The following is a 12,008-nucleotide window of genomic DNA, read 5'->3' on the forward strand; positions in this document are numbered from 1 at the left end:
GATGCTGCTTGGCCTGCTGTGTTCATCCAGCTCTACACCTTGTTGTCTCAGATTCTCCAGCATCTGCAGTTCTTGCTATCTCTGGGTAAGTACATGACAGGTTTGGAGGGATATGGGCCAAATGCAGGCTAGGAGGTCTAGTTTAGTTTGGGATCATAGTCAGCATGGACTAGTCGGACCAAAGGGTCTGTTTCTGTGCTGTATGACTCTGACACTATATCCCGTAAAAATGCAGGGTAGTTATAACGCATAGGCTTCAGGGCGATCTGGATCAGTTGATTGTGTGGGGAAACAAATGACAGAAGCTCTTCTATTTAGTGCTTTGACTAATAAAGGCAAGTCTGCCATATACCTTCCCAACCACCTGATCCCACCTGTTTTGTTTCTTTCAAGATCTCTCTGGTCCTCAGTATTTCCCAGCATCCTGCCCTTCATAATTTATTCCCTTGCCTTGTCAGTCCTTCCAAATGCATCACCTCACGCTTCTGTGCAGTTTCAAAGAATGATCTAATTGAAACCTTCAAAATACTTTTTTTAAAAAAAAAAGTGGATGCCATTCAGGACTGAGATGAGGAGACTTTGTTGATACAGAGAGTGAGTGTCTTTGGAATTCTCAACGTCAGGGTACTATGAATGCTCAGTGTTTTGAGTATATTTAAAGTAGAGATTAATAAACTTCTGATTACTAATGGTGAAGCTCTTGGAAGAGAGGAACATATTAGGATTAATTTTGTGGTGCTTTAGCAAGAGTCGATGCAGGTGTCTAATTCTCTAACAGGAGCAAGTGTTTCTGCTAGGCTGTGCAGCAACTGGGGGAAAGACTATGCAAAAGCAGCATTTTCTTGAAGATACACACACGTACAAGGCAGTATTTCAAATTTAAAGGACCTGTGCGGTATAACAAGCCAGCCATGCACAGAAAAGGAGCGAGAGGTGACCTTGGATGTAATTCCCAGAAGACTTGCAATTTCACACAACTTTTAACTGCCATTTGAATTTAGGATCTAAAAGGATTCAAGGGTCCAAATCTCCATTTACTAGTTAACTGTCAGTACACTTAATTGAAATCTAAATTTTAATTTTCAGTGTACTTTGAAATGTTTATTACATCTTAATATGTCTTAAAGCATTCCTACTTGAAATATTTTGTAAAGACTTTTTCTGTATTTTGAAAAGGCTTACTGTGTCACATTGGTATGTAATTTGTATGGAAGAATAATTTCTGAATTTCTTTTAAACAGATTGGTGATAGCATTGTTCTGAAAGCAAGAGAGACCCTTGAGCGTGCAATAAAATTGGTCAATGAGACAAAGAAGTGGGGAGCTCATGTTGTGTACGGAGACACTGACAGGTATCACTTATTGATCAAACTATAATTGATGATAATGATAAATAGATACCTGACCTTCAGGTGTTAAATTATGAGGAGAGATTATACAAAGTAGGCCTGTTTTCTCTATAATTTAGAAGGTTAAGGGGTGATCTGATCGACATCTTCAAAATATTAACAGTAAAAGACAGGTTGATAAAGGTAAATTATTTCTACTGGTTAAAGATTCTAGAACTAGGGGACATCTTCTGAAAAATAGGTCCAGGCTGTTGAGGAGAGATGCTAGGAAGCACTTCTACACACAAAGGGTGGTAGAGATTTGGAGAGGTTTCCATAGACAGTGGTAGATGCTAATTCAGTTGTTAATTTTGAATTTGAGATTTTCTGTTAAGCAAAGGTATTAAGGGATATGGGCCAAAGGTATATAAAGTTAGGCCACAGATCAGCCAGGATCCCATTGAATGGCAGAACAGACTCTGAGCTGAATGCCTATTCCTGATCCTAAATGCTTATTTAATAGCTAATGTATTAAATTTAGCATTTCTATGCAGTAATGAAAAGTCAGAAGAAAACTACAAATCTTGGTAGTTTCATCCAGATCTGTTAGAAATGATTGCTGATTAGCATTAGAAAGAAAAGGTAATGTTTTAGATAATACCTTTCATCAGAACAGTTTTCACATAGGATTCTGATTATTGCCTTTTCAGTAAGTAGCTGCTTGCATAGGCACCACTCGTTTGACTGGCATCACTCAGAATCGAGTTCCCTTGAGGAACGAGTTGGCTAAACCTGGCTGGAATATTTTGAAAGGATAGAAACCAGGGCTGAGTTGAGACATATAATTGATCTTACAGCTGTAGGAATGTCCTGCCTTGTGGCTGAGAAATGTATTTGCATGCACCTATTGGCCAAATTTCAAAAGTGTGTGAATGAGTCTTTAAAAATCTGTCTTGTCAAATGTGTTCTGGCCAAAAAGCAAGATAATCAGGAAGACCACCTACTTCCATCTCCATAACTTCAATAGATTCAACTCCTGTCTCACCTTTCTATCTGCTGCAGAAACTGTCATCCATGCATTTTTTTTTTTATTCCCACCTATTCCAATACAATCTGACTAGCCAACCACATTGTTCCTTCTGTAAGCTTGAGCTTAATCAAAGCTATACTGCCTATTTTATAGCTGTCACTGAGCTGCATTGGCTTCTGGTTGAACTATGCTTCAGTCTTCAAAATCTCATCCTAGTTTTCAAATTACTGCATAGCCTCATCTCTCCTTTTGAGGAAATGTTGGTTTATGGTAATGTTCCTGGACCAGTCATCCAGAGGCCCAGACTCGTGCTGTGGAGATGTTGATTCAAATCTCACCATGGCAAGTGGTGGAATTTCAAGTCAACTCACTAAACTTAAAATTAAAAACTCGTGTACCCTGGTAACCATAAAACTAATGATTGATTGTCAAAACCAATAGTGTTTTACCATTGATTCACTAATTTTCATTAATGAAAGGAAATCTGCCATTCTTAACTGGTCTGGCCTACACGTGACTTGAGATGCACAGTAATAGGGTTGATTCTACATTATCGACTGAATTGGCCTGGTCACGGCTAATTAGTGATGGGTCACAAAAGTTCACGTTACTAGCAACACCCTCATCCTATGAATGATTGATTTTTTTTTTTAAATTCAGATCTTTTTCAGCTTCACAACTGAGATATTTGCAAACTTCTTTGCATCCTGGATTACATCAGTCCACCATTGACTATCCTTACAGCTGCCTTGGCCTTAAATCTGTCTGTCCAATTCTCTTGTCCTTTTAAGGTGTTCCCTAAAACCTAATGTTTTGACCAAATTTTGGGCTGCCTGCCGTAATAGATTTTTTTGTGGTTCTGTGTCAAACTCCATTTAATAATGCCACTATAGAACTTCTTTAAAAATCCATTCCCATAAAATAGACCACAAATTTCAGGAAATGCATCTCAGGTCTTTCAGTAAAAGACATTCCTAATAATAACCCTTGTGGAAGGTAAAGGTTTAGACTCTGTTTTATTCCTCAAAAGGGTTTCTGAAGAAGGGTTCCAACCCAAAATGTCAGCTTTCCTGCTCCTCTGATGCTGCCTGGACTGCTGTGTTCCTCCAGCTCCACAATTTGTTATCTCTGACTCCAGCATCTGCAGTTCTTGCCATATCTCGGATTTTTGTTGATATTGTTTTTCAGCAGACCTTACCCAAACTGGCTGACATGTGACTTCAGATTTATTTATTTTACGTAATAGAAAATATTGAAAGAATTGATAAATGTGCTAATAAGGGGATAAGTGAATTAAATAATCTACAAATTGCTTATCAGATGACACGAGTACTATAAAAGACCATTATAAGTATGTAGAGGCAAAGCAATCAAAATATAGAAATAATAGAGAATGAAAACATAAGTACATAAGAAAAAGGAGTAGAAATAGATGATACTTGGGCCTACTGAGTGTGTCTCACCATTCAATAAAATTATAACCAATCTTGGGCTTAACTCCTCTTTTCTGCCCTCCTGCCCCAAAATTCTTTCAACACTCTTTAAATATATTCAACAATGGGGCAACCACAGTCCTCTGGGAGAGAATTTTAAAGATTCACAGCATTCTTGAGCGAAGAAATCTTTCCTCCTCTCTATTTGTTCCTTTGTCCCAAGACTCTGTCCCTGTGTATTAGATTCCCCATCCAGAGAAGTAGTAACCAGCAGATTCACAATCTGGAATGTTTCAATGAGATTATATCTCATTTTCTAAATGAAAAGGTTTTAGGAAAGCCCCCACACACAACTGAAAAAAAGTGGAAAGGGTAAGCTGCAAATGTGAACTAAATTTTAAAATCTAAATTACAGAAACTACAGAAATTGTAGTTTTACTGGTGATTTTCTGAGTTGATTTTTGTTCTTGTGCAGTATGTTTGTGCTGTTGAAAGGAGCCACCAAGGAGCAGGCCTTCAAGATTGGTCAGGAGATTGCTGATGCTGTGACTGCCACAAATCCAAAGCCTGTGAAATTGAAATTTGAGAAGGTAAGATGTCTGTTTTATATGAGAGTGAAAGTAAAGTTTTTGCCAAATAGGTGATTTAATCTTAATCATAATTTCTAAGAAATTAAAGTATTGCAGGCCAGGTAATGCCAATAAATTTCAAGTCTCTTTTCAAACTCCAGTTATCTTGAAGGGTCTGTTCTGGTTATTTAAAGAACCTGCCTGAGGAGCAGAGAGAAAAATCGGAAGTGGAAGATTCAAGATTTTGAGTGGAGGTTGTACTTTCAAAGTTCTCAAGCATGCATCACAAGATACTGCTTTGTTGTGACCATTAATAATTTAACTGTTTGCCCTGAGTTAAAGAGATCCTATTCTTGCAAAGGTATTTGGCAAACATGGACATGGGCTATTCATACATTTGCATGTCTGGCTAGGTTAGCATTTGTTGTCCATCACAAATTCATTTGGAGAAACTGGAGAAAGAGATGAGTTGCCTCTTTGCATGTGTTATAAGTCCAGTGCTGTTAGGGAGGGACTTCTAGGATGTTGACCTAGTGACAATGAAGGAGCAGTGATATAGTTGTAGATCTGGATGATGTGTGTCTTAGAGGGAAACTTGCTGATTGTGGTGTTCCCATCTGTCTGCTGCCATTATCATTCTAACTGATAGAGGATGCGTATTTGGAAATTGCTATTGAAGAAGCCTCGGTAATTTGTTGCAGTGCACCTTTTAGATCATGCACACTGCTGCATCACGATTGGGGTGTTTTTGTCCTGGATGGTGTTGAGCTTCTTTTGTAGTTGGAGCAACACTTGTACAGTTAACGGGAAAGTATTCCATTTCATTCCTGACTTCTGCATTATAGTTGGTGGACTAGGTTTAGAGGGTGGGTCCTTTATAAGTCTCTGACCTGATCTTGTAACCACAGTATTTATATGCCTGGTCCAGTTCAGTTTGTGGTCACTGGTAACCCCAGAATGTTGATAGGGGTGTTTTTAAATGGATGGAAATGGAGTTGCAGCGCAATGCTTTCACATCATTCCAATTGATGAAAATTACGCACGACCCTGCATAGAATCCCTACAGTGCAGATAATCCAAAGAATCCGAGAATCCCACCCTATCCCCGTAACCCCTGTATTTCCCATGGCTAATCCTCCTAGTCTGCACATCCTTGGAGACTACGGGGCAATTTAGCACAGCCAAGCCACCTAACCTGCACATCTTTGAACTGTGGGAGGAAACTGGAACACCCAGTGGAAACCCACGCAGACATGGGGAGCGTGTGCCAACAACACAGTTCCAGCGCTGGAGTTGAACCTGGGTCCCTGGTGCTGAGAGGCAGCAGTCCTAAGTACTGCCAACATGCTGCCCTATCCTCAACATTTCAGAAAAAAATTTGAAACAGTTTGAAGAATCCTAAATTTATCACATTTTGATTTGTTTGGGATATGCTATTCCCGAAGCAGAGGCCTCAGTTTTTTCCTAACTTGTCCATAAGATGTGGGAGTCGCTCACTAGGCCAGCATTTATTGCCCATTCATATAGACTTACGGCAGTTAAGAGTCAACCCCACCGCCCTGGGTCTGGAGGCCAGTTTTGCTTCCCTAAAATAAATTAATGAACCAAATGGTATTTTATGGGAATTAACAATTAAGAAGGTCGCCATTTTAATTGTTTTTTTTTAATTGAATTCCAATTTCATGATCTGCCATGATGGGATTCAAACACGCGTCCCCAAATCATTTTTGGGGTTCTAGATTACTAATCTATTGACACTGGGGAGACAGTGATATAGTGGTAATCTTGTTGGTTTGTTTGCTTTCTTATAGGTTTACTTACCGTGTGTTTTGCAATCAAAGAAGAGATATGTTGGTTATATGTATGAGAGTTTAGATCAGAAAGATCCAGTTTTTGATGCCAAGGGTATTGAAACTGTGCGGCGAGACTCCTGCCCTGCTGTCTCCAAGGTATGTTATATTTATTTATTTTTAATGCAGTTATTTCCTGTTTTCACCACCGCACAGATGTCCCCACATCAATTGCACAAATGAAAGAAAATTATTTCAAATGTTCAAGCAATATATTTTGACTCCGTTTTCCAAAGCTGGATATTTGATATCAAATTACTCTTGGAATTGTCTTAATGTAGTCTTATTAGAATATGATATTAAGGTTTCATATTTCACACCGCAATACAAGAGGGTTTATAACTTGCAAATCCAATTTGATGACTCCCAAATACAGCATAGCAGACGCTATCTGATGCCTTGATGCTGTATATATTTGTTTGTTCAGGTTATTGTCCAGAAATAGAACAAAACAAGCATGATGCCTATATCCGACAGGAGAATTTTGTCAGCAAATCTGTACATTGTCTGCTCCCAAACAACAGGAAATGTTATTAACAGTTAACTTGTTGTGGGATTCAAAAAGGTGCAATGCATTTGGCGTGTTCCCCATCCTGCAGGGAACCGGTTCCGCAAAAGTGAGTGAGCCACACTGGTAAAGTTAAATTGCTGAACCTAGATTATCAAGTCTTGGACTTGATTGTAGGTGGTTATGAGATATAAAACGGCAATTAAGAGTAGAAGGTATGTCTCCCTGTGTTCAAGGAAAGTGTCTGGTACCTAACTTCAGGCACAGTAGATAAGGGGTCAACTATGAGAAGGGAGACAGTCCACGCAGGACTGAAGGTGTTGTACTTAAATAAGAGCAGAGTACGAAACAAGGTAAATGAGCTTGTAGCATGAATTGTACACCCAGTTTCAATGTTGTGGGTGTCTCAGGTGTGCCTGCAAGATGATCAGGGTGGGAACAAAATATCCAAGGATACACATCCTATTGAGAGGACAAGCAGAAGGGGCAGGGTTCCCTTGTCAGCAAGAAATTAAATGAAACTAAATTGATAGTAAGAAATGATAACGGAGTTGGAAGGCATGAAATCTGTGTGGGTAGAGTGAGGAACTGCAAAGGGAAAAAACACCCTGATAGTTGTGTACAGGCCTCTTGGCAGTAGTCAGGATGTGGGGAAGAAAATAAATCAGGAGATAAAAATGGCACGAATGAAAGGCACTATTACAACGATCAAGGGGGACTTCAGCATGCAGGTGGATTGGCAGAGTCAGGTTGTTAACAGATCCCAAGAAAAGGGATTTGTGTGATGTCTACAGGATGTTTTTTATGGAGAGGCTTGTGATAGCAACCACTAGTGAACAGGCATTTCTGGATTTAGTGATGTGTAATGAGACAGACCTGATTAGGGAACAGAAGGTGAAAGAACCTCTTGGGGGGTATTGACCATAATATGACAGAATTCACCCTGCGTTTGAGAGGGAGAAGATTGAATCAAATGTAACAGAACTGAAGAAGTGTTCTGAAGAAAGGGCATTGGACCTGAAACATAACTCTGATTCCCCTCCATAGATGCTGCCAGACCTGCTGAGTTTTTCCAGCAATTTCTGTTTTTGTTTCTGGAGAAGTAGTAATTAACTTACTAGAATCGGGAAGAGTCCCAGAGGGCTGGAAAATGGCTAATGTAACACCTTTATAAAGAAGGGAGCAAGGTATAAGACAGTAAACTATAGGCTGGTTAGCCTGACCTTGGTCATTGGCAAGATTTGAGTCCATTCTGAAGGATGAGATTGCTGAGTACTTGGATTGCATGATAAAATAGGGCTGAGTCAGCACTGCTTCATCAAGAGGATGTCATCCCTGACAAATCTGTTAGAATTCTTTGAGGAAGTAACAAGCAAGTTAGACAAAGGAGTGCCAGAGGATGTGATCTATTTGAATTTCCAGAAGGTCTTTGACAAGGTGCTACACAGGATGCTGTTAAATAAGAATCCATGGTGTTATAGGCAGGGTACTGGCATAGATAGTGAATTGGCTGGCTGGCACAGAGTAGTTATAAAGGGGCATTTTTCAGGATGTCAGCAGGGAGTACCGCAGGGGTCTGTGGGACCACAACTATTTACGTTTTACATTACTGGATTAAGTTACTAAGTTTGCAAATTCCATAAAGACACGTGGAGTTGAGAAAGCAGGGAGGCTGCAGAAGGACTTGGGCAAACTAGGAAAGTGGACAAAGAATTAACAGATGGAATACAATGTTGGCAAATGTGAGGTTAAGCACTTTGGTAGGAAGAATAAAGGTGTAGACTATTTTCAAATGGAAAGGGCTTGTGAAATCTGAAGTACAAAGGGACTTCGGAGTCCTAGTTCAAGATTCTCTTAAGGGTAACAAGCAGGTTCAGTTAGGTGTGCAAATGCAGTATTTGGCATTCATTTTTAGGGTTGGAATACAAGAGCACAGATGCACTGTTAAGGGTCTACAAGGCTCATGGACCACATTTGGAATATTGTTAGCAGTTTTGGACTCCATATATAAGAAAAGATGTGCTGGCGTTGGAGGGTGTCCAGAGGAGGTTTACAGAAACGATGGCTGGGATGAAGGGCCTGTCGTTTGAGGAAACGTTGAGGACACTGGGTCTGCTCCTGGAGTTTAGAAGGTGCGGCAATCTAATTGAAACTTACTGAGAGGCCTGGATAGAGTGGACGTGGAGAAGATTTTTGCACTGATAAGAGAGACTAGGACCCAAGCGCACAACCTCATAAAAAAGGATGACCTTTCTTCAACCAGAGAGTAGTTAATCTGTGGAACTCGGTGCCACAGAGGGCTGTGGAGGCCAAGTCATTAAGTGTATTTAAGACAGAGGTTTGTCATTAGTAAGCAGTTCAGGGGTTATTGGGAGAAGGTAGGAGAACGGTGTTGAGAAATGCATCAGCCATGATCGAATGGCGAAGCAGATTCGATGGGCTGATTGAGCTAATTCTGCTCTTATTCTTATGGTCTTATGAATACCTATTACTCCATATCCTCTTAATTTTGCAACAAATAATCAATGGATTTAAACAGCAAAGGTGCACTGCTTTGAAGCAGTTGTTGCTGCATAGGTCTCAGCTGATCTGGTTCTCTGCAGATGTAATAGATAAGACTTTTTTTACAGAGACATGAATATAGAGGAATGAGAACTGTACACAAATAATGGTCATTTGCTTTATGAGACTGGTATATTCTAAATTGACTCAGAGTTGTTATCAGTTCATTGACTTGGGATGTTATTTTTAATGAGGTTTTGGCGATAAAGAAACAGTTGTCATTAATTTTGAACAAATAGAGCACTTTATCAGCTTTGTGTATCACAGGAGTGTCTGCTGCTTTTTCATGTGTGAACTTTTCCACAGATTCTAGAACGCTCAATAAAGCTGTTGTTTGAAACAAGAGATATCAGTCAAATCAAGAGGTATGTCCAGAAGCAATGCGCAAAGGTACTGGACGGGAAAGCCAGCTTGCAGGACCTGACTTTTGCCAAAGAGTACCGGGGGAGTGACTCATATCATCCAGGGGCATGTGTCCCAGCCCTTGAGCTAACCAGGTGAGTTGTACTGCTGGTAAAGTCCTGGAATATCCACTGGATTTAGAAGGGATTGTTTTGTTTGTTCTTTTAAAATGGCTTGTCTAATAACTGTTGAATGCATTACTTAGACTGGCAGAAATCTATGAAGTCTGCAAAGCTAGTTCCCAGTCAGAACAAAGCTACTACAGAGGTAACCAAAGCACTGGAAGCCTTAAATTATATCTCACAGCTGTCTCTCATTCTCTGGAGGACTTGCAAATCTTACTTTAATAAAAAATTTAATTAAAAGTTTAATTAGACCAGTAATAAAATAAGAAGGATATTTAAGTACCAGCTCGGGACAAATAAAACTTATTAGCGTCATGGAATGGAGATTGAAATTTTGAAACATTAAATTAACATTTCTAGGAGTGTCCCCCAGGAAAATGCTAACTTGTGGTCCAGTTTCTGTTGTGGATTAAGCATCTCCTTTAGAACTAAAAAGGACAAATCCCTGTGGCAATGTGTTAGGCAAGTCAAATAGTAGAAGAAGATGGATTGAATATTAGCAATTGTAATAGAAAAATAGCCAAATATTTAGGATTACAGGACTCGATCCAGATAGTTGGACTGTCATTTAAAGAGGATGATGACAATGTCCAGGTGATTGCAGGGCTCTTAATCTACCAATAGCATAACATAATGGACCTGTACAAGGGTTATATTAGAATAATAACATTTAGAATAATAACAGATGTTGTATAGGTATAGAAGAGGAATATTCTGCCAAACAACATTATTTTCTTTGGGAATGCTGCAGGTAAAATAAGCTACAATCAGGTTAACTTTGAATGATGTTGCCTGTCCAGAATCCCAACCTTCTCATCATCCCAGTGATCCAGATGATCCAGCCAATCTGTCCCACACAGTTATGATGTCTAACACACAAAGCACTTTCCACCCACCCCAAGACATGTAATCTCCCAGAACAGTTGAAAATCAAATATCTAATCCAGACTATCCTGTCAGCCCTAATGTTGCATAATTACATAAAACAAAAAAAAAACCAAAAGATGCTGGAAATCAGAAACAAAAAAACAAAAATTGTTGGAAAAACTCAGCAGGTATGGCAGCATCTGTGGAGAGAAATCAGAGTTAATGTTTTGGGACAAGTGACCCTTTTTCAGAACTTCAGTTCGCTTGTGCTCTGCCAGTGACACCAATGTGCAACATCACCACCACAGCCAGTATTGATTGTACGTCCCTAATTGCTGTTAAGGTGGCAATGAGCTGCCTTCTTGAATCATAGCAGTTGATGTGGAATAGATACATCCAGAGAGAGTTAGGAAGGGACTTCCAGGATTTTGGCCCATCAACAGTGAAGTGACAGTGGTATGTTTCCAAGTCAAGGTGGTTTGTGGTTTAGAGGGGAACTTGCAGGTGGTGTTGCTTCCACGCATCTGCTTCCTTTGTCTTTCAAGTTGTTCGATGTGACATAATTAGAAAATGCCATCAGTGGAGACGTGAGTTGCTGTGATGCATTTTTTTTTTTAAGTAGTGCACGCTACTTCAACTGTGCAGCATTGGTGGAAGGAGTGAATGTTTATGGAGGTAGGTGGAGTGCCAATCAAGCAAGCTGCTTTTTCGATGGTGATGATGAACATCTTGAGCGTTTTGGGAGCTACACTTGTCCAAATAATTGGAGAATATTCAATCTTACTCCTGACTTCTGCCAAATGGTGGGCACACTTTGGGGAGTCAGAGAGTGAGTTACTGCGGAATTTCTAGCCTCTTATTTGCACAGTATTTATGTGACTAGTCCAGTTCTGTTTCTTGTCCATGATGATTCCTAGCATGTTGGGGTTTAAACAGTAGCAACACCATTGAACATCAATGTGCAATGCTTAGGCGCCCTCTTGGAGACTGTCATTGCCCAACATTTATGTGGCATGTATATTATTCATTACTTCAGCCCAAGCCTGAATGTTGTCCAGAATTTGTTACTTATGGACGCTAATGCTTTAGTATCTGAGAAGTTACAAATGGTGCTGACTGTTAAACAGTCATCAGTGATCATCGCCACTGCTGAACTAATTATGGTGGAAAGCACGTGATGAAGCAGCTGTAGATGTTTGGGCCCAGGACACAACCCTGAGAAACTCTTACAGAGATGATCCAAAATTGAGCTGATTGGCGTCCAATCTTTTTGAGGTGTGTTCTCCCTGATTTGCTGATGCCACACACAGTTAAATACTGCCTTGACATCAAATG

General features: G+C 39.8%; 1 protein-coding gene across 1 annotated transcript in view; it reads left to right on the forward strand.

The window, feature by feature from the left end:
• Positions 1-12,008, forward strand: part of LOC109917016 (DNA polymerase zeta catalytic subunit) — a 170,426-nt gene that overhangs the window by 145,214 nt on the left and 13,204 nt on the right. Inside the window, exons 17-20 of the mRNA XM_048596685.1 lie at positions 1,242-1,351; positions 4,266-4,380; positions 6,171-6,308; positions 9,586-9,776. Of these exons, the coding sequence (XP_048452642.1) occupies positions 1,242-1,351; positions 4,266-4,380; positions 6,171-6,308; positions 9,586-9,776 (554 nt within the window). The remainder of the gene's footprint in view (positions 1-1,241; positions 1,352-4,265; positions 4,381-6,170; positions 6,309-9,585; positions 9,777-12,008) is intronic.

This window comes from Rhincodon typus, chromosome 5, assembly GCF_021869965.1.
Source record: "Rhincodon typus isolate 14 chromosome 5, sRhiTyp1.1, whole genome shotgun sequence".
NCBI lineage: Eukaryota > Metazoa > Chordata > Chondrichthyes > Orectolobiformes > Rhincodontidae > Rhincodon > Rhincodon typus.